The sequence below is a fragment of the Choristoneura fumiferana genome, chromosome 10, assembly GCF_025370935.1.
Source record: "Choristoneura fumiferana chromosome 10, NRCan_CFum_1, whole genome shotgun sequence".
Taxonomy (NCBI): Eukaryota; Metazoa; Arthropoda; class Insecta; order Lepidoptera; family Tortricidae; genus Choristoneura; species Choristoneura fumiferana.
The window spans coordinates 7,471,643-7,495,179 of NC_133481.1; the positions used below are offsets into that span (position 1 = coordinate 7,471,643).

The 23,537-nt window shown below is 36.1% G+C and overlaps 1 protein-coding gene across 5 annotated transcripts; it reads right to left on the bottom strand.

The window, feature by feature from the left end:
* Positions 1-5,387: 5,387 nt before the first annotated feature.
* On the bottom strand, positions 5,388-23,407 carry LOC141431986 (aminopeptidase A-like). Of its 5 annotated transcripts, none has more exons than XM_074093324.1 (18): positions 23,323-23,407; positions 22,094-22,222; positions 19,978-20,342; positions 19,522-19,657; positions 18,978-19,254; positions 18,462-18,632; positions 18,110-18,207; positions 17,211-17,342; positions 16,524-16,690; positions 15,406-15,543; positions 14,723-14,808; positions 13,257-13,384; positions 11,640-11,840; positions 11,063-11,139; positions 9,408-9,553; positions 7,922-8,051; positions 6,578-6,800; positions 5,388-5,758 (listed from the first exon to the last, which is right to left on the bottom strand). In XM_074093324.1, the coding sequence occupies exons 2-18, from the start codon at positions 22,220-22,222 to the stop codon at positions 5,600-5,602; spliced, it is 2,763 nt and encodes a 920-aa protein (XP_073949425.1). In that variant the 5' UTR covers positions 23,323-23,407; the 3' UTR covers positions 5,388-5,599. The 5 variants fall into 5 exon arrangements, with proteins under 5 accessions (XP_073949425.1, XP_073949424.1, XP_073949421.1 ...); XM_074093323.1 differs by having other exon boundaries at positions 23,241-23,331; XM_074093320.1 differs by lacking the exon at positions 23,323-23,407 and adding an exon at positions 22,884-22,922.
* Positions 23,408-23,537: the final 130 nt, after the last annotated feature.

Below are 23,537 nucleotides of genomic sequence, written 5' to 3' on the forward strand. Positions count from 1 at the left end.
GGGTGTTTAATATGTATTTAATTATGTATCTATCTATATAATTATATTTATTCGTTGCTTAGTACCCATAACACAAGCTTTGCTAAGCTTAAATTTTATTACTCTGGGACTAGGTCAATTGGTGTGAATTGTCCCGTGATATTTATTTATTTATACATCTGGCATAAAGATAATCCTAAGTGGTTACGGTTTCGGAGTGTTTCGGCATTAAATTGGAGTTTCGGTTTATGTAGATGTCGGCGGCTGATCATAAAATCCGCCCGATCACGAAATTCTAGGCATATCATGAAACGCCGCCATTTCATGATTTGGCCAGTTTAGGCATATCATGAAACGCCGCCATTTTGGTTCTTCGCCGTATTGTTACTCAGGCACATCGTGATATGCCTGGCCAACTTTAAGGCATAAGTATTGTAATAAGTGCTTGATCACTATATGCTGAGTGACTGAAGTTTATTGAATCCTGGTCAGTACGGCACCCTATTGTAACCTGCCTATGAACTAATATGTAGATTTTAAAACCTAACTTAACTACCCCTTCTTAACCTACTTAATACTACACTTAACTTATGGTAACGCTATGGTGATTTAACTTAAATTAATTTATGGCCTTGTGATCGTGAATCGTCTAGTGGATTAGGAACCTACCTTATGCCCAGCAATAACCTGAGTGCTTTTATTTGAGAATTAATTTGAAAAGCCTACAGTTGTGTTTCTAATGTTATAATTAATTAAGCAGTACCTAACTTTGTGATAATTATGACTCTAGATTGAACTCTACTGAACTTTAGGATGAAATTCTAATTACTGAGATGTGAATTTGGATATACTAGTAAGTTTAGATTGGATAGTTCTAGAAATGGATCTTTCAGGTTACCTAGAATAATCAGTTTGGAAAAATGAGAGGAAATATTTCTACTACGGATAGTGTTTGTGTTTGTATTACTTCTGAATCTATTTTGACTTAAAACTAAGTTTAATACCGAGACCTAAGGTCTCGGAGGATCTCTTCCAGCCACCCCTGATCCTTTCCTTTCGCACACCAGAGCAATATATCTCTTTGGATATGTCAAGTTGTGATTTTACTAGACTAAGCACTAACTTTCGGTGCATTCAAATCAAAGTATGGAAATACAAACACAATGTTTTGTAACAAGTTGAATCTAATTTTAGACTTATGGTTACTTATTCTATGCTTATATTAGAATACTCTATGAGATGCTTAATTATAACTTTGATAATTAGTTCAGGAATGAGTTTAGATACTTCAGCTATTCATTTACTATAGGCACTAGTATCTCTTAATTTAGATTATGTCTTATCTATCTTAGATATATGGAATGTCTAATTTGACATAATTTTATTTTGGTATAATTACTAATCTCATAGTGACTTTCACTTATTTTAATGAGCTATCTACTTAGTCTAATTTTCTAGTTCTACCAGCATTTGGCGTTACCAGAGTAAAGCAGAAAGTAAGTACCGATTTCTATACTTTACGCCCAGAACACAAGCGTTAATAATAATCTAACTAGCTTATAACTAGATAACCCTTGGGTATTCAAGATAACCTTTGTATTAGGTTTTGGACTCGTCTATGACTAGTTTTGTCTCAATTCATATATTTTAAATGAACAATAAACTGTTTCAACTATCAATCCTTAATCAATTATGTTTAAATCGAGATCGAATGAAAAGTACATAAATTTCCAGATAGACTGTTGCCTGGTATGTGTCAACGTAAGCTATCGACCGTAGTCAGGATTTCTACATCCGTTCACTCAATGTAAGTAGGTACGACAACTAAAACAGCTAGTATGTATTTATAACACGAAAGACTTTTGTATTTTAATTGATAGATGGTCCAAAACCCTCTACGATTTTATCTCTAACTTATTACTAGACATAATTTGATGAGATCTTGATCAAAAGTATGAATATGATGTTTGATATTAATTTTATCAAAACAAAGCTTATTTTAGCTGGCAATCGTAATTCAAATCGAAATTAGATGATAATTGTGTTAAATATTATTCAGTAAGTTATCTGGCATTTAATTGTCCACTTAGCTATGAGATCGTGTCATATCAATTCCCGCTTATTCATTATAGGAAAGACAGCTAAAATATGTTATTGTTATTTACTCTTAACAAAATGATCAAACCGTATTTTGGTTTTAAATTGAAGTCAACTTACTAATTTTAATAAAGTTATTCGTAGTCAAGTTCTTATGAACTAAGTTTTGTATAATGAAGTTTTGACGTAAGTACTTAAATAAATTTTATGTTTTATTCTCTTTTCTTAAAATCTAATTTATGCCTTAAAACTATGTGTGTGCGAGTTTAAGCTTTCCCTAGCTCTGTGTTGAAGTTTAGCAATTTGGAGGAAAACCCTCATAGGTGAACTAATTGCGTGGTGAGTTAAAATAGTAACTTTTCCCGGTGTAAGGAAACGCTACTCTAGCTAAGCCCTATGAACTTCCCTACCTATATAGCCCTAATAAATCCTACAATTGTACTTTAAGCTTGCCTGAGGCCCCTACTCTCTGTCTGTGATTAGCAAAACTAGAGAATTAATCCCACATGTACATTTAGTGTAATGTAGAAATTCACGGTGCAATGAATTTCTTCTAATCTCCTATCAACAATGATGGTGTGTATACCTAAAGCCCTATCGGTCCCTAAATGGTGCTGAGCTCCCAACTTTCCCGAAGGAAAGTCCCTATGACGGGGAGCCCCGCGGAACAGCAGAATACCTAACGTTGTGCATAAATACGTAAATAAATAGGGGACAGGAATTCTGAGTTTCTTAAGTACAAACCAAGCGTCAACAAGACACGCATTCACTTCGACGAGCGCTACTTAGTCGTTACAAAAGACAAACAGAATCCACTGGTGGCTGGTACGACAGTAATTTGCCGCTGAAGCCGCCACAGCTTCAGGAAGTGGAAGCCTATTTCGTCCACGGTTGTCACCGTTAGGTGTCAGACGATATAGACGGACTTAAAGCTCAACCAAGGTACGTTATGGAGGAACCAAAGTCATTTCCATTAAGTTGGGAAAAACACAGAAAAGTTATGGGTTAGTACAAAATATACGTAGGCTGAAATGAAACGCTATAAAACGATCACTCCACACTACAAGAACAAATAAAGGACTTCACCGCCACAAGACCGCAAAGTTTCCCTCACACAAAGATTTTCCGAATGAAAATCAGCACTAAATATTTCACAAATAATTAAAAAACCAGAGAGTTAATCATTATTCCGCAGATTAATGATCAAGACCCCGACACTTTACTTCCTGAAGAAATACTCACATTTCTTGTAAATTAAAATTAATTCAAATTACTTAAATAAAATAAAAAAAAAACCCCAATTAAAATGAATGAAATAAAATTACCCGATACTATTGACTCTAATTTGTTAACAAAATGGCGCACAGAAACTAATCCTCCGACTAGCAAAATAACGGTGTTGACTCTACGAAATCTAAATCCATCTGGCCTACGCCCTTTTTGTGTCACCTCTATTTATAGCTTCTCTCCCGGGACCTCTGGTATTTTCGCGCCAAGCGACCAAACGACGCCAAGCTTACCAAAGTCGACACCGTTGACATTGCCAGCTCTCGCTTTTTCTTCTGCCAAATCCTTATCTCAAAATAGCCAAATTTTAACCGTAGAATTTATTTTTGAACTAAAATTTCCTATTTATCTTGACACTATCCTAGCTTAACTATTCTAGTAAATACGTTTCATTTTTATATTGTGCTACAACAATAATTTTCAATAAATATTTATATGTATTTGTCAAATACTTCAATTTTACCTCAACGTTTTAATTTTCTTAACCTATCTAACAATAATCTTACTTCTAATGATAATTTTCTACTTATTACTCCCTACACTCTTTGAATATAAATAGCCAATTACATACTTCTATTGTTCGTTATAAAATAGCTAATTTGCCTACAATTATTAACTGGTATCCCCAATTCGCGCCGTTTATTCATAGTTTCCTTTGTCGAAATACGCCACTCAAAATTTGCTTATAATTTCGCCACGTTCCTACTTTAAGTCAGTGCGACAGAGTACTTGTAATTTCGTCTTAACTAAATGTGTAATTACTCTGCTAATACTACTCCGTTTTGAATGAAAACTTAAATTTATAATAGATAATGAACCAATAATCTATACTATGATTACGTAATGCTTGCATTTTCGGTTTTTCTTAACTTATTTAGCTAATTTCGACAAATTGCCCTTTCCATGATGCTTTCGTTGATATTTCTTTAAATTAACCTAATTATTAACATCAAATGTATCTAAGATCTACTCTAGACCAATACTAATGATTCTATTACTATATCAAGTCTATTTTTGATGAATTTGTGACCATATTTCTTGTTTTTAGATAAAATTTACATTTCCATTACCAAAAGCGACCTCTATAATTCCCACGTGAAACTAACTAAATAGCCTCCCAGGTTAATCTGCCGCTAAACCCAGTTCGGCATTAGTTCACTAATTTTCCATGACGCCTACCATTAATTCCTTTAATTGACCATAGATGGCGTTTTTTTACATTAATTATCATACCCGAACAACACAATTCTAATCTCCAATTAAATTTAACATTTACTCATTAAATTGACTGCTAAATTATCCCTGCTTTAATTACATCGACATTCTAATCTCAATTACTCTTATTTAACTGTCTTTGTCGACATGTTTTTGTTTCGAGTTTCCATCAAACCTCCATAGATGGCCCTACTAACAATTTTCTACTAATTTATTCCCAGTGACGGTCGTGTGACACATCCGAACCGTTACAGTATCATGAAATAGCGCCATTTCACGATATGCCTAGGAAATTCGTGATCTGGCGGATTTTACGCTCGGCCCTCGACATGCATACACAACTTGTACCGAAAATGGATTCGTGAGCTTTACGTGCTGTGTCGGAGCAATCGTGGTGGCTCCACCACTCGCACATACCATGCTAAGTTTTCTTGGCTCCGTTGTTATTCCACATCAAATAACTAGAATAGATACCTTCGAGTATATCCACTTTAAAAAAAAACCAAGCTATCCATTTATCGAAAGATTTCTTCTATTAACACATATACCTATTTTCTCAAACATGCTATGTAATGTTTATGTTGTGTTCCTTAACAGGCTTCAAAATATACCTACTGTTGCAGGCACGTCAAATATTCACGATAAAGGCCATTATACACGACTTGAAATTAATAAGTACCTAATCTGAATTTCTATGGTTCATTTATTAGTTACTGAATAAATTCACAGCACTAGGAATATTCCATATGTAAATATATAAATATTACCGACGCGTTTTACGTCAAATTAAAATTTTACGTACTTACATAATAAAGTATTAATGTAGCTGATTAAATGGGATGCAGTTCGTGTATAGATACCTACACTAAAATGGCCGTAGAAATTTTCGATTTCGATTCCAACCGAAACTAGAACACAAAACGAAATTTGGTTTCGGTTACAAAAAGTTTCAGTCGGGCACTAAAAACACTCTTTATTATAATAGAAATTATGGCGTATTGATTTCAGTTCATATGGAATATCAAATAAGTAATTCGTTGAGAGGGGTTTTGAGCCAGGCGGCGAGCTGTGGTGCGCGTGTTGCGATCCATTCGATGTTGTTGCGGATGTTTTCGAGCGCGCGCGCCCGCGCCGCTGCGCCCGCGCCCGCCTCGGGGTACTGCTGGAAAAACGACTCCATCTGGACAACAAACAATATGAAAAAAAGAAAGACAATACATTTATTTACACAAGACAAGACAAACATGACGCTAAATAGGATAGCATAATGCCACGGCAAGCCGTGGCGCTGATTTTCAGTGAAGACCTTTTTAAAAACTATTATTAATTGTATGGCAATATCTTATTATTGTATCTGAAAACTTTACGAATACAACTAACCGTACACACTTTTTTTTCTAAACTGGTATGAACGATATAACGGTATAAGTATTATATTTTCGTAAATAAGTACGAGCTTAATACCGCATGTGTTACCTCTTAATAAAACTCTTGTCTATAGCTCAGAGGCCTTCTTGTCTACCACACTCGGTGTCACAATTGTTTTTACCACTTCTCTTTATGTTTCACGGTAGACGAGGACAGAAAGATGTGAATGCGATCGCGATCGTCAGCGCGTTAGACAATACTACCTCAGGATTCTAAGTCTCATTCAGTTTTCAGTTTGCAGGTGGTAGGACCTTTGCAAGGTCCGCCCGGATTGCTACCACCATCTTGCTCGCTAATACTGCCGTGAAGCAGCAGTGCTTGCACTGTTGTTTCGGCGTGGAGAGTAAGACAGCCGGTGAAATTACTGGCGCTTGTGGTATCCCATCTTAGGTCTCTAGATTGGCAACGCATCTGCAATCCCCCTGGTGTTGCAGGTGTCTATGAGCGGTGGTGATCTCTTAGCATCAGGAGACACACTTGCTCGTTTGCCATCCAGTCGGATAAAAAAAAAGAGTCTCTTGCTAGTACAGTAGGTTGCTGTACCTAATGTAATATTTTACGTACTGCTCACCTCTCTAAGCTTCAACTCTGTACTAAACGAGCTAGTGATACGTGGCAAAATTGATGCCAGAAGCGGATCACCGAGAGTATACCGGCTGACCAGCTTGGGCCAGCGCCCGCGCACAAAGTCCCAGGCGAGGGCGGTGCCTGAAGGATTTTCGGCGATGTACGTGAGAACCATTAAGAAGTCCTGGTGGCTTATTTTGACCTCATCCCATGCGAGGATGAGATACCTGAAGTAAAAACGATATAAAAATTAGCCCATTGCTATCTTCAAAACTGATTCTGGAGGTTTTGAAAACAGGGGACTTAATCTAATTGATTCTTCCTCACTAGACGCTTTGCCAGGCACGTTATGGCCGTGTAACGAACTCCAAAGAGATTTTTTAACCTACCTAACTCTCTAAAACTCTACAAGCTCCTAAAACTAATAGCTGATAATATAACCATATGATCCCTATAAATATCACTTATTAAACCTACTACATAATATATGACGAGTAGGTAAATATGTGATACTTGTATGTGATTTTGCCTAGTGAACTGATACCTACTTTTACAAAGTTTGATGAAATCTTCATGTCACTGATTTTAAAAATCACGCTACTTCTTTGCTTAATATCATTCGAAAGTGTGCTGAATCTATACTATAATACTTATTATAAATGCGAAAGTGTGTGTGTTTGTATGTTTATGTATTTGTGTGTTTGTCCGTCTTTCACGTCGAAACGGAGTGACGAATCGACGTGATTTTTGGCAAAGAGATAGTTTATGAGCCAGAAAGTGATATAGGCTACTTTTTATCCCAAAAAAATACACAGTTCCCGAAGGAATTCCACGCGGGCGAAGCCGCGGGCAAAAGCTAGTTTGACGTATGCGTAGAGTAGAAAATAACCCTCCTTCGGGCAGTCGGGTAAAAATACAGCTCTCAATCTTGTCAATTTAACCACTTCAAAGTACAACCTGAGGCCCTATTGCCTAACGTTTCTGACGATCACGATCACAATCAAATGACAGATTTCTTATACAAAACTGTCATTTGATTGCGATCGCGAGCATCAGAAACTTTAGGCAATACGGCCTCTGAGCTGTAGCAATATTACACAGATTTCACCTACTTTAATTTTAAAATATATCCCAAGAATTAGCCACAAAAGCTTTCTTTTGCGGGATTCAGACCGAACCTAATGGCTATAGGTACCTACTCGAGCTGTAATTGGTTAAATTTAGATATTTTTGTCGTAGGTACCTACTTACTAAAATATGTCTTCAAGAAATCTCCTTGTATATAAATTTTAAACAATCGTGGGTTTTTTCATTCATTTTGCGTCACAGTCTTAATTATCATACTTACTTCTTAAGTATTTCAGTATTTCGCGGAGCTGCTAGCGCTTTTCTGATTTTTTCTTGTTCCTGCAAGTCGTCTTCCTCGTTGTATATCTGCCATAGTTTATCCCACTCCGCTTGAGACGCGTATTTCATGCCTGGCGTTTGAAATATTTTTTCGTATAAAAATATTTTTAAATCCACCCAAAACTTTGATCTCTCTGCTTTACTTTGAAGACATGTTTTATGAAAAACACAAAATTTAGGAGACATAGTGAAAACACTGAACAAAATATGAAAAAAAAAAACGCAGTTTTTCTAATTCTTCATTAACACAGGTCTGTCAAAGCGGCAAACTTAATTATACAATGCTGCTATGGGTCTTAATAACATATTAACAAAACCGGCCAAGAGCGTGTCGGACACGCCCAAAATAGGATTCCGTAGCCATTACGAAAAAATTAAGTTTTTTTTTTTCAGGAATCTTCCAAGTTTAGGTATATTTTATACCTTAGGCTGCTATTTACTCTTAAACTACTAATAATTCTCAAGCAAACTCAACCGTTATAGTTTTCCTTGTAAGTTTGATATACTTAAGTACTACTACCATCCTGTATTTTTTCAAATTTTTCCATCCACTGGTTTAGATTTTAGAGGGGGGACGCTCGATTTTAATGAAAATTTGCACTTTAAACTTTAATATTTCGCAAACAAAATCACTTAATCGAAATTTTTCTTAGCAAACCTAACCTAATTTTCTTAGTAAACCTAATAAATACCTATCCAACGATACCCTACACTATAGGGCTGGATGAGAAAGAAAAACACCTCCACTTTACGTCTATGGGAGGTGCCGTAAGATTTTTTTTTTTAATTTTATATTATACCTACCATTTTGTCGGCATAGTTTACATACCTATATATATCCGTGCAAAATTACAGCTTTCTAGCATTGATGTCCCTGAGCAAAGCCGCCGACGAAGAGGCAGACAGACAGACCGACAGACAGACAGACAGACATGGCGAAACTATAAGGGTTCCGTTTTTGCCAATTTGGCTCCGGAACCCTAAAATCAGAAACTAGCAGTCACTTAGCAACTTCAGTGTTTTATTAGTATATTAAATTAAATGTGATATCATTATTTCAGAGAGTAACATTAGGCTTTATCGCTGTACAGTAGTCCATTAAAGTCCAGTTGGACTATAAATGGTGTCTGCGTTGGTCACTATTAATCATATCCAAGATCCCATTTTACTCAATAATTATTGGACTATACCCAGTTACATAATTTTAGGATGTCGTCTACATACAAACTCACAAGAAAATTCTTACCTACTTGTTATTATAATCTAACATGGGTATCGAAAAAAAGTCCTGACAGACTCACTGAATCATCAGCACCCACAGTCCCAACTCTTGGACTGAATAGAATAAGAACTTTTTCGAAATGATCGTAGAATATGAGCTGCTATACTGGGACTGGGGGTGACGCCACGCTCGCATGTTACTGTACCATAATAATAGACCAAGTCCCGCAGATCTTTTTCTACCGGCTTACGATGGCTATTAAGCCAGCCGAGGAAAATATCGCGAACATTTTGTTCGGCTGCCGGTAGTCCTGCGCGGGTGCTCAGTGTCAGAATATCTGTGCGCAAGAGTCTGTAAAGAAAAATATTGGTTTTCGTTGTTTTATTGAATCCTTAGCTAGGAAACAGCTACCATTCCAAAATCTGCAGTAGGATAAACAGACCTATTAACTACAGTTCATATTTGTTATTAGGTACTACCTGTTGCCCGCGACTCCACCCGCGTATCGTTTATCGCTATCCCGCGGGAACTATGCAATTTTCCGGGATAAAAACTATCCCATTACCTTATATAGTTCATAGTCTAGTAATTTATTGAATCAGGCGTTACTTTGCGGAGGTCCATATCAATGAACTAAATAATTTCTTGCTCACCGCGACCTTACGATAGCTAAGCTTATGCAAAATATGCGTGTTCATGCAGTTCCTCCACCTCACACTGTAAGAACACACACAAATCACAAAAACCCATCTATCACCACCACCACACTACACTGACGCGTTTCGAACTCAAACAGAGCTCATCTTCAGAGTGACACAACCGTACACCATGCATGGTGTTCGAAACGCGTCAGTGTAGTGTGGTGGTGGTGATAGATGGGTTTTGTGTGATTTGTGTGTGTTCTACAGTGTGGAGGTGGAGGAACTGCATGAACACGCATATTTTGCATTAAGCTTAGCTATCGTAATTTCGCGGGTGAGCAAGGAAATTATTTTAGTTCATTCATAGTCTAGTAGTTTTTTTTTCAATTACAGTTTTGCAAATTTTACAGGAAAGCAATTTTTATGTTTCTACGTGAATATCGTATCAATGATGGGGAAAAAAATCAATTTAACGACTTTGTATTTTAGAATAGGTCTGTGAGATTATATTATGTGAAGTATTTATTTACAATTATAAAGTCTGTATACTGAAAAATGATGTTTAAGTAGCATGATTCCCTACTAGGCAACGGACCCCGACATTGTTTTAATAAAAGGAGAAGGCCTTACTTATATGGCAATAAAAAAGTAAAATTTGATTTGTTTGTAATTAGTGCGAGTGTGAACTAAGGTATCGCTATGTCCTTTCCCGGGACTCAACCTATCTGTATACCGAATTTCATCTAAATCAGTTCAGCGGTTCACAAACTTTCACATTTTTAATATTAGTAGGAGTATAGGATGTGAACATTATACAGAGAGTCTCTGACCATGGCGCTTTAAATCCAGGGTTCGATTTTACTCACATAACTGAGCTACTCTTGTTCAGCTACTTTTTAAAAATATGACCACTGTTAATTTCATATTTTTTCATACATATTAAATGTAATTTTCAATGTAATACTAAATTGACGGCACATTGATAAAATAAATGTTTATCTTAGAGATGTCAAATACCTAAAGGTCAAAAAATATTAAACTTTGAGGATTAATAAATAAATGATTCATGATGTTTATTGAAAATGTTACAAAACAAAAGTAGCTTAGTTTTGTGAGTAGAAATTGAACCTTGAATTATAGCCCCATGGTCAGAGACAACCCTAGCAGCACCAAATGTTTTAGAACATTTAAGAAATAAATGAACTAATCAATAGTTTACCGTTCAATCACTCCCAACGGGCTCACCTCCCACTTTTGCTTTTTATAAATCGGCACCACAAGATGCCGAATGTACGCCTGGAAATTTATAAATTATTGAGTATCATAAGTGGGTCGCACTGTAAGTGAAAGATCTCAGACTATCTAAACTAATCAAATACAACACACATACATACCTATGTAGGTATATAATATATATCAAAACTTGTGTTTGAAATCAATAATAAGCGATTATAATATTTCCGATACAGTGGTCAACTTGAAAAATTGGACTTTTTATAAAAAAAGTTCAGCCGACAAAACGAAAACAAATGAATCCAGGATGAACGTAGATTCGCCACACACTTTAGGGAATAAATCTTGGCTCCTTAAGTCGCAATCGCAGATCATCGTCATCATGTCCTCAGGTGGTCCGGCCGTCAACTCGTCGTGCTCATCATAGAGGTTGAGTAGGTAATACAGTAATTACTGATTAAGTGGGTTATTGGATAAGATTAATAAGTGACAAAGGCTTTTAATGTACTATCCCTTGCCTCAAATTTGCAAAAATATTTCCGAATAACATTGATCGGACGCACCTGCATTTTATCATAAGCCAAAGTGTTAATCAGCCTATCAGACAGTCTGTTAAGTATGGAGGCGGCGGTGCGCCAAGGTACGTAGTCCTCTTCGACGGGCAAGTACGTGGTGAGTTTGAGCGCCAACTCGTACGGTACCACGCCCGCCTCCGCGAGCGCGAACACGTCGTTCAGCAAGTGAGCCCGGTCCGATATTGTCAGCTGTAAGCAACAAGTCAATTATAGGTACTACCAAGGACTATACACCGTGTTCAAAGTCAAAGTCAAAATTATCATTATTCAATTTAGGTTATAACAAGCACTTATGAATGTCAAAAAAAAGTCTACCACCGGTGGGTTCGGAAAAATCTCTGTTGAGAAGAATCCGGCAAGAAATTCAACGAGGTGTATTTTTTATTATGAGGTGTTTTGATTTCCGTCAACTTTAAGGGAAAATCTACAGGTCAAATGAAGTTAATTTCTCTAAGAAACTAGTGATCTAACTCTTACTGTTTAAAAGATAATCAAGAGTTAAGATACTCGTAGTTAATTATTAGCTGTAAAACAGCGTCATGTCCGCGGAGTCAGGTCCTTAATTTATGACGTTTTTTCAAAGTCCATAACTATCCGTTTCTTATTTACACATAATTATTTAGCAAACAAGTTAAACATGTGGATTTTTTTGATGTCTCTCTCATGTGTCGCCTCAATGTCACTTGTCACGTTTATTTTAACCGACTTCATAAAAAGGAGGAGGTTATCTATTCGGTTGTATTTTTTTTATGTTTGTTACTTCCGTGGTTACCTCAGAACTCCGTCATTTATGAACAGATTTAAACATTTTCTTTGCGTTCGTCTAGGAATGCCTTCAATTAGGTCCCATAAGCACCAAATTAGGATCCGATGATCGGATCTTAAGGAAATCGAGGGAACTCTTCAAATAGTTTAGGGACACTTATGGTAATTTGAATATATTTAGCAGTAGCTCGTGCATTTGCTCTTAAAAATCATAATTTAGTGATGTGAAACTGCTGATGAAGACCACATGACCAACAGAGCTACTACTCAATAACAAGTACTTCACGGGTTAAATTTCAATTACTTTAACATAGTTGCTAATCAATTTATGAAAATATTTTTCTACCAGTCTGAAGTCGGTGCCTCAGCACGAGACAGCAGGATTGATTGAAGTCTAAAATATCAGTAGGTAGGTATGTAGATGAAGTAGACGACTATAGGTCCACTCCTGCTGGCTCGTGCTGAGGCACCGACTTCAGACTGGTAGAAAATTATTTTCATGGTTTTTTGTAGTCGGTTCAATTTTTTGTTATATATTTTTTTTTCAATTTACCTGTTAACAATGACTGTGAAGTTATTATATGCATGAAAAAAATAATTATTCGCGAATAACATTTCTTTTTCAATTTCACCAATACTTCAGGTAGGTCATATCAATGAACTGAGCCGCCTGCCGAAGTTAATGGAAATAAAAAAACACGGTATTGGTACTGGGTATGTCTGTCAAGGGAATAAATAAATTACTATACCAAGACGTAAAAATACTTGTAGGTACACCTTTATGCTACTAACAATCTTAGGAAGGAGTTAAGTAAGTGATTAAAGCCTCTTTCTTCCTACCTGATTGGACTTTGTCTCCAGCAGCTCAATTAAGCTCTGCCATAATTCCAAGGGGTAGTTCACTCGGTAATAACCGTATTGATTATTATTTAATTTGAGCCAGTTAACGTTCGCGTCTGTTACTACAACTGAACAAAATGTGCATTTTTTTATCACGGAATAACATTTAACACAAGTTCAGGCCAATTTTAAAGGCTTGTCTATTTATTTACTTCTGACGGAATTAGAGCAACAATTTTGATTTAAAAAAAAAAAATTTCATTCATTTTCAAATTATAGGTTCAATGAGGGTTTTCACAGAGGTGAAATATCGCTAGATGGCGTTAGTATTGGTTAAATAACTAAATGAGCCAATCGCAAGCAAACGTCAAACGGACCTGATATTTCGCCTCTGTGAAAACCCTCATTTTCAAAGCAAGCGTGTTCAGTCGTCATCAAATATTTCGGAGCAGCCGAGTTGAACAAAATCATGGAAACCTGAACTCTAATGCCTCAAAAATATAGAATACCCAATAATAATATAGAATAATAGAGTGCATGTTCCGTTATTTTTGACCATCTCGGTAGCTCGGAAATATCAGATTGCCACTGAAGGTACAATGAATATCCAAGCAAGTATACCTTACATTTCCTTAACAATGGCAAAAGCAAAATGACAGAAAATTAAATACATAGGTTAACTATCATTCATTACTTGTGTTTTAATAAATGTCACTAAACATTGAAATGAGTAATTTTACTGAGTCTGGAATGTACTCGTAGAGTGAGTCTGTATAAATTTAGTGAATTGGGTAAATATTCAGCGTTCATGCGGCGTTTTTTTTTTCGTCGTTCATTACCGTCTCGGCGAGTATTATTAAAGGACATGATGCTCAAGGTTATATTTTATGAATACTAGGTATAGACGATACCGATGCTAAATTTAGCGTGATCATAATTCTTGCAACTTGTCCTTTTTGTTGTGATAATAAGCGTGGGATGGCAATGACTTTTAAGCAAGCGGACAAACACTCGAATATTCGCCCAATGAGGGCTATCGCGTATGAATTCGCCACTAGAGGCGCTAGTGTAGCGTGAGGTCTCCGAAATGTCAAATCTCATAGTTTTTGGGTGAGCTACGCGGGTTTATTTATAATTAGAATAATTTTGTGAATATTTTGCAATATCTGAAATTAATTATGGCAAATATGCGTTCCGGGGCTATGAATGTCTGTGTTTTGAGACAGTTTTGTCCTTCGGAAACCTTTGTCCTCCCTTTTTTCCGAACAAAACGGGGACTATGCAACACTGTGGCATGCTCGATATTTTTATGGTACGGTTTTAAGGTGTATTAAATATGATTTTAATCTAAACTTTGCTTTCACGCCCATAATAACAGACTTTGAAAGCCACACTTAAAAACCTCACGCAACAGTGCGCCATCTAGTGAGACAAAAAACGATAGCCCTCATTAAGTACATATTTACCACTATCGGTTTGATCGTCGAACCACACTACTTTTTCATTAACGCCTTTATCGGATTTGAACGTGATAGGTATGCACCAGCGATAGCTAAAAAATATATTATTCAACATATGCATAACATCAGTTAAATTACTACTTTTATACCCCATTGTTAATACATAATAACACGTGTGCAGAATGTCACAAAGCAATTGATTCTTAATTCACTTAGCAGGGGGGCTACTACGAAATTTGAAGATGGTATCATACCGTCCCTCTCACTCTCGTATTAAATATACATTGTAGCTATTAAAGCGTCAGCGGGACGGCAAGATACGAAGTTCGAATTTTGCACGTCGTAGTTTAGGGCTTAAGGCCAGGTATTCGAGTCGATCGACTCAACCCTTTCACTTCACTCGACATCCAGCATTTACTTTTCCATTTTTATAATTAGTTCCTTTTTTACTAACCTTGTAGTAAATTTCATATTTATTGAACTGTCAAAGAGCCATCTTAACCTTAACTATTACGGCTTTAACGAAGGCCTTGAAACTCGTTAGTGATTCCTATACCGTAAATGGAATAATTTTACACATTAGAGAACTATTTAATGAAGCAGTAGGTATGGCGTAAATCAAGTGCCCTTTTAAAACCCTGTCCTATCAGTCTTAACAGAAAAACCGTAGATGAAAATACTTATTTTACTTGAATATGGAGTCTTTGGGTAAAACAGTTTTAGGATCCAGAAGAAATCGCGACTGCGTGATGAAATATGTATTCGCTTCTTTAGTGACGGTCAATAGGGGATACCCCGCTTGTTTTGTCCACGTATCCATTACGTAACTGTAAAAAACAGATTACAGGTTAATGTCGCTCGGGACTTGTCGGTTTTCTTCGTTTTCTTGAAGATTCAAATGAGAAAAAACCGGCCAAGAGCGTGTCGGACATGCCCGAAATAAGGTTCCGTAGCATTACGAAAAAGTTAAGTAATATTTTTCTAAGGAATATTCCAAGTTCAGGTATATTTTATACCTCAGGCTACTATTTACTCTTAAACTACTAAATAAATCGCAAGAAAACTTATCCGTTAAGTATATAGTTTTCCTTGTAAGTTTGATATACTTACTAACTACCATCCTCAATTTTTAAATGCCATGCGCTCGATTTTAATGAACAATTTGCACTTTAAAGTTGAATATTTTGCAAAAATATCACTGAATCGAAAAATTGTTTTAGCAACCCCCTAATGGTTTTAAAAGACCTATCCAACGATACTCCACACTACAAGGTTGGATGAGAAAAAACACCCCCACTTTACGTCTATGGGAGGTACACAAAAAAAATTTTTTTTTAATTTTTATTGTACCATTTTGTCGGCATAGTTTACATATATACGTGTGTGCAAAATTACAGCTTTCTAGCATTGATAGTCCCTGAGCAATGCCGCGGACGAACAGACAGACAGACATGGCGAAACTATAAGGGTTCCGTTCATTCTGGCTACGGAACCCCAAAAAAGAAAATGATCTTTTGTTTCTAATTCCAAAAGACATTAGGAAACTAGCTTAATGTAAGTTGCTATTAATAAATCACTATGTATGTCTGACGTGGAGCGCTGGCGTTAGAATGTTGTCCCCCTCTCTCTCCTCCCGTGGGCGCTGTAGAAACCGGCTGAGGGATAATACCAGAAGATGGGCAGCATCTTCTTAGCAACCTTTACATCCTTTTGCGCTCGCCAACCCGCTTGTCAAGCGTGGCGAATATTGGCATGAAAATACAAGGAATGTTTCGCGAATAAGGAAATGTAGGTAAATGTAAATTACGTAAGGTTAAGGTCAGGGTATTCTATTTTAAAATAAGGTTCCAGGGAGGCAAGCAGGTCCTGTCTGTCGGCGTTACCAAACTTATGCTTCGTCAGATAGTCAGACACTCCTTTTGCGAAATTCTGCTCGCCTGTGAAACCTTCCAACATTCTTATTAAAGAAGCACCCTGTAATAAGTAACAATTAATTAGTTATAGAGAGTTAGTAGTTATAAGATAACTGGATAACTCTGATAAGCAATGCACTATTACTCATATTTATAAAATCGTAATATTTTCACTGTGATTTCGCAGCTATGAAGGCTTAGCAAGTATCTAATAGTCAACCGAAGCTTATTTCCTATACAATTTTTGCCCCAAATTAATAAGGAGCCAATGCACATCGCCTGATAGGCAATTGGTTAGGCTTCTTTTCTTATTACTAAAAACTGACCGACTAATAACATATTTTGGCCCCTTCCAGTTCTGGATATGTAACATCGTTATGTACGGAGAACAAGCTAAAATAGCTCTGCTTTCAAGATGACGTGTTAACTTCGTCAGCAATTCATAAGTGAACGTAGAGCTTTATAAATCTCAGCGTAACCTTTTTCAGAGCAAATTTAAATGGTTTCTCGTGAAGGTATTTCTAACGCGCACGATCTGCGGATCTAAAGCTGCGGGTTAATTGCTAGTTCATCATATTTACCTTTTTATATGAAACTTCGTCAAACATCGCCATGACTTGTTTGGGGGTATCCACTGTTTGAACAATAGGATGGCTCGATAACCGCACGTCTTCTGACAAAGCTATGTGCATATGGTGCAAAAACTGATCTCTCTAAAATGATGCAGACAAATAAACACATACAATAAATTAAAGGTATTATTTTAAACTAGCTATTGCCCGCGACTCAGTTCGCTTAGTATCGGTATCCCGTGGGAACTTTGCAATTTTCCGGGATAAAAACTATCCTCATTGACAAACACAATCCGTTGCAATGACATTGTAACGGATAACTTACGTCTTAAATCGAGTTTAGCTCAACATGCTTCGGGCTAATTCGAAGCCCTTCTTCCTAGTAGCAACGCAACGCGAAACATGTCGAGCTAAACTAGATTTAAGACGAGTTATCCGTTACAATATCATTTAATATAAGTGAGTCTCATGGTAGTTTCATGTCCAAAAACTATCCAGATGTCCTTCCCCGGGCCTCAAAATATGTGTATACCGAATTTCATCTAAATCGGTTCAGCGGTTTAGACGTGATTGAGTAACAAACATCCAAACCTCCAAACATCGTCACAAAATTTCACATTTATAATATTAGTAGGATAGGAAGTAGGAAGTAGGACAACGATGAACAAATAAATATAATAAATAGACGCTTATTAACCTTGTGCTTGAATGAAACTTGTGTTATAGGTAACATACAAAGCAACAGGTAAACATACCTATTTACTTCAATAGCGCGATACATGCTTGAAATTAAACATTCAAGACTCGAAAACAAACATTCTTATTTTCATATAGTTAAGTTCCCTAACCATTAGACTATTCGGCCGTCAAAGTTTTAAACCTTAATAAAACCCTAGCAACGAACTCACCATAGTCCAAGATGGCTCAATGGCATTCAAAGATTTAATCTCCATATACATAACAAATCCTTCATTCAGCCAAATATCGTTCCACCATTTCATTGTAACTAGAATCAAACGTTAATCACTAAGTATTATACTTGTGGTACGCAATATATCAATTTATATACTGCTAAAATAAAATTCTCAAGCTTCTCATAGAAAGTTAAAGTTTTGCGCTCAGCCAAGAAAAGTAACAGTAATTTAATGTGTTTTGTTTTAAAGCATAAATGTGCGTGTATCCAAGTAATTCCTTGAGGTTCCTGGATTAGACATCGATTTCAAAAATACTTAAGAGTACGCAATTGTACAAAGCAAATACCTAAATTTCCAAACCACATATGAGCCAACTCGTGCGCAATTGTGCTAGCGACAGTGATTTTGTTTTGAGCAGACGCAGTGTTCTCGTCTACCAGAAAAAAGGTTTCTCTGTATGTGATCAGACCCCAATGCTCAATAGCCCCAGACACGTATTCTGGGATTGCAATCATATCTGAAATGTAATTAGTTTTCATTCATCATCATTATCATATTGTTTTCATTACAGATTGATTATATTTTCACAATTTTCGGAGGTTAAGTATATTGGTTCATTGCTTTACATGATTAAAATATACTTAATTATAACAAAATTTACGACTTAAATTTACGAGATATCCAACATGTTTTTTTTTTCAGATGCAGGAAGAAACGTTTACATTTGTATGAAATACGACCAAGGTAATCCACACAGATATACATAAATCACCCCTTTCTTTGGATTCGATTAAAATTTTAAAAAATCTAGATACCTACTATAAAAGGAAAGATTAATGAATTGATTAATTAGGATACAGACCTAGTTTCGGTAGAGGAAATGGTACATCAAAATAGTTTATATAATACTCTAAGACTCTTCTGCCGATATCTTGTGCATAGTCAGTGTTGTGAATATGATCCTTTTGGGCAAAAGATTTCAGCTTAAAATGATCTCCTAGGCTAGTAGTTTTTACTTCAGTTTCTTTGAATTCGTATTCACAAATCACAAAACAGACCACATAAGTGGACATTGGCATACTAGTTGCAAATGTTACTGCTTCGGATGCCGTCTCATTGTCAAGTGTTCTTGATATCTCCTTAAATATCACAAAAGTATTGGTTTTAGTAACATACCTCTATTATAAATCGCAAGCTCTACGCTACTTATCAGTATCTTTCTTCCTGGCAAGTGTTGTACATGAAATATTCTATTGGTATATTGGTATCATTGTGTAGCGAAAGAATAAAGTTTTATATCCAGATCGTGTACCCATGGTCTAAATCGAGGATCGTATCAAAGAAGAAGAAGAGAAGGAATAGTGCAGTAGAAGAAAGAGAATAAATTGAAGAAGCGAAAATCTTACATTCATATTTGAGAGCGCCACATGATTCCGCGGGACCACAAGAGTGATGTCATATGTCGCTTTAAAATCTGGCTCATCAAAGCACGGAAATGCTTGACGTGCATAAGTTGGTATAAATTTACTGTAGATCATTGTTCTGAAATTTAATTTCGTATAATAAGAACAAATACCTACATCCTTAAATAATTTAATTTGCGTGGCTTTTTGAAGTAAAAAAAATTACTGTCCTCAATAAGACGAGACACATTCATATATTACAGTATTTCAGTTCTACGAGTATATTTCTAATTATTTGTTTTTATTAGCAATAGGTACACATGCTCAACGAAATTTATGTTTTCTTTTAAAAACTTCTCTTTTTTTACCTGATGCTTACTTAAATCCCCGTCCGGCGATCCGAAAATCTCTTTCAGTTTTAAAAATCTTAGATTTCATAATAATTAATTAACTTCTTACCCGCCATTTTTAAGAGAGCTTGCATAAAAGCCTTCAACGCCATCAAGCGTTCCCCTGAAGTATATTTTGAGAACGTAGCGACCGTCCGGAATTTTTGTCTCTGTTTTAACAATCAATAGATGTTTTTCGTCAGAAACAATTTCCACACTGACTGATATTTTTTCAAAAAAGAAGTTCTCCAGGTTGACTGACTCTATTACAAGTTTGTTAGTATGTAATGTGACATTGTTTGTTGGATTGTAGATGCTGAGCGCTATTTCCACAGTTCCTCGGAAGGTCTTGCTGGTTGCATTGGGCCACATCCGCAGTTTGTAGTTTGTTGGAGCTACGTGCCTTGGCAGTCTGTAGCCAATAACTGGGTTAATCTGTAAACAATACTTTGTATTAGATATAGTGTATACATCGGCGACTCGTGGCAATTCGGTAGCACTAGTGATGAGACAAACTAAAACTACAAGAGTCTTTAGAGATCGTTTTTAATATTGAAAAGTCACTTTCATTACCTACTGAGACTGCGACTAAAAGGTAAACGTGTTTATCAATATAGGTAAATAAGTGATATCAAAAATCCAAGATGTCTTAGAGTAAAAATATGAATATTTTATTACGAAATAAAGAAATTGAAATGAAAGAGAACGGCAAATTTTTTATTATAGGATTATATCCCGAGAAATTGTAAAGTTCCTGCGGGACATGAATTACTGTTATGATCTATTTTAATATTCTTTATATTTTGTTGATGAGAGACACAATGTAGCTTTCTATTATTGAAAGAATTTTGAAAATCTGCCTCGAAATTGAATTCACTTATTTTATTCTGCGGAAAGTTTGCACTTTTTTTCAAAAAAAAGTAGTCTATGTCAATCAGGGATATTGTATCTTTCTATTGGTAAAAGAATTATTTAAATCAGCTCAGTAGTATCAGAGATTAGGTACCCCTAACAAACAAAGAAATTTCATTTATGGGATTTTCTAAAAACCTTTCCCTATTGTACCTCTACTTTAGGTAGGGAACGGTTGTGGTGCTCTGTAGATAAGCTCTTTATTTTTACCCGACTGCCCGAAGGAGGGTTATGTTTTTCGAGCGTATGTATGTATGTATGTATGTGTGGGTATGTATGTCCATTTCTTTGGTCCTCGCTGCAGCCTAAACGGCTTGACGGATTTTAACATATGAGGTATCATTGGATTCGTCATAACTGTCGGAGTGACATAGGCTATTTAATATTTCAATATGGCGTCTGCAAAAAAAAATATGGCGGAGGAGTGAAAAATAATATTTTGTATTGTAACAATATGGGTATCAAATGAAAGCTAATAATTAGCTTATTCTAAATATATATGGGTTATAATACTTTTAATCTTCCGTTTTCACATAAATATCAAAAAAGTGTAAAATAAAACATTAAATTAAAAAAAATCAAAAAACCTGACTGCCAAAACTAAAAGGAAGAAAATAAGCCTAGTGGTCTAGAACTCTGTTAAGTAGCTAATTTAAAGTTCAACAGTCGGGACCCATTTAAATCGTGACTTTTAAGTATGTCGTGGTTTTTAAGTATGGCTTTCAAAGTCTGTTATTACGGGCGTGAAAACAAAGTTTAGATTAAAATCATATTTAATACACCTTAAAACCGTACCATAAAAATATCGAGCATGCCACAGTGTTGCATAGTCCCCGTTTTGTTCGGAAAAAAGGGAGGACAAAGGTTTCCGAAAGACAAAACTGTCTCAAAACACAGACATTAATTGCCCCGGAACGCATATTTGCCATAATTAATTCCAGATATTGCTAAATATTCACAAAACTATTCTAATTATAAATATACCCGCGTAGCTCACCCAAAAACTATGAGATTTGACATTTCGGAGACCTCACGCTACACTAGCGCCTCTAGTGGCGAATTCATACGCGATAGCCCTCATTATTTGGCTGATGGTACCTACCCTTCATCATGCCCCTGCGTCATGGTTGCATGTCCGCGATCCCATGGCGCTCCCTTAACGGCAGTGGACAAACGCCGATGTATTTTTAGTGGGTATGCTAAATAAAGTCCCACATAACTTTCCACGGAAAGTAAGCATAAAGCATTTTCACATCGCAAAAAAAGGTACCTACCCCTTCATCCTGGCTCCGTAATATATTTAACTTGTGTGCTTGATGAAAAGATAACAATCCAAACACGAGTAGCAACTTTAACCATTGTTGGCTAGCTTTCCATTGACAAACCAGTTGCAGTGATTTCATCTGGAAATAAATGTTTACTGACAGTTAATACTGCTTCGATTCAAAATATGCATCGACTGCAGAGTTCGTAGCGTTACAAGCATTCAAAGTGACTTAGGGATAAGAATTTCTATAAGGAAACATTTATCTAAATCCCAGATTAGGTACTCGTTTATTCATTATTTATTTATTTATTCTCATTAATCTCTAACTTTCCTTTCTAAACAATTGCCAGAGGCTGGCCACGATAATTTGGATCACGTATAAATTCGCCGCTAGAGGCGCTCGTGTAGCGTGAGGTCTCCGAAATGTCAAATCTCATAGTTTTTGAGTGAGCTACGCGGGTTTATTTATAATTAGAACAGTTTTGTGAATATTTTGCTTTATCTGAAATTAATTATGGCAATTAAGCGATAAGGGGCAATGAATATCTGTGTTTTGAGACAGTTTTGTGTTTTTGAATTTTTGTTCTCCCTTTTTTTCCGAACAAAACGGGACTACGCAAGACTGGCTGCTCGATATTATTATGGTACGGTTTTAGGATGTATTAAATATGATTTTAATCTAAAATTTGTTTTGACGCCCGTAATAACAGACTTTGAAAGCAACACTTAAAAACCTCACGCAACAGTGGCGCCATCTAGTAATACAAAAAAACGATAGCCCTCATTGTTTTACCTACCACAAACATTTGGGCAGCTTTGTAATATTTGTTTAACACCGATTAGGTAGACATATTATGAGTAAGGGTGGCTACACTAAGTTACGAGTTGAAATACGAAAGTTTTAACGAATTGAAGTTTTCCTAAAGTAATAATGTGTTACTTAGATCTAAGAGCAGCGATGACGTAAATAATATCACGCTTTTAACTGCCTATTTTCACCCAAAGGTAAACTACAATCCAAAACAAAAAGAATTTTCAAGTGAATATGTACCTAAGTAGGTATTGTAAGAATAGAGCTGGCCAATGAAACTAGTGTATCAGCAGTAAGATGTTGGTGCCTGTCAGTTTTTTCTCGGATTATTAACTATTCTTACAGAGGCAGCCAAAAATTCCGAATGAGCGTCGATATCAAACTGCTTTCGCAACTATGTAACTACTTAACTTTTATCGCCTTACCGACCGTTGTCGTATTGAAATTCAATATAGGTATTTGGAATATAGGATGTTGTGAAACATAACAGTTAACGTGCTATACCTAACCTATAGCTGCAGTTTATAAAACACAATACGTTCAGGCCTTGTAAAACGAAATAAACATATACCTACAGTACGATTACTTGAAGTTAACACTTGACAGATGGGCGTGCCTTCCGTCAATTTTCAACTTTGAC

Bases quoted from the DNA above. Each gene is read 5' to 3' on its own strand.
- LOC141431986 (XM_074093320.1), bottom strand. The intron at 19,658-19,977 runs GTAAGAAGTTAA...ATTAAATTTCAG, and splicing joins AGCTCTCTTAAAAATGGCGG to AACAATGATCTACAGTAAAT. The intron at 5,759-6,577 runs GTGAGCAGTACG...TTTGTTGTCCAG, and splicing joins CAGAGTTGAAGCTTAGAGAG to ATGGAGTCGTTTTTCCAGCA.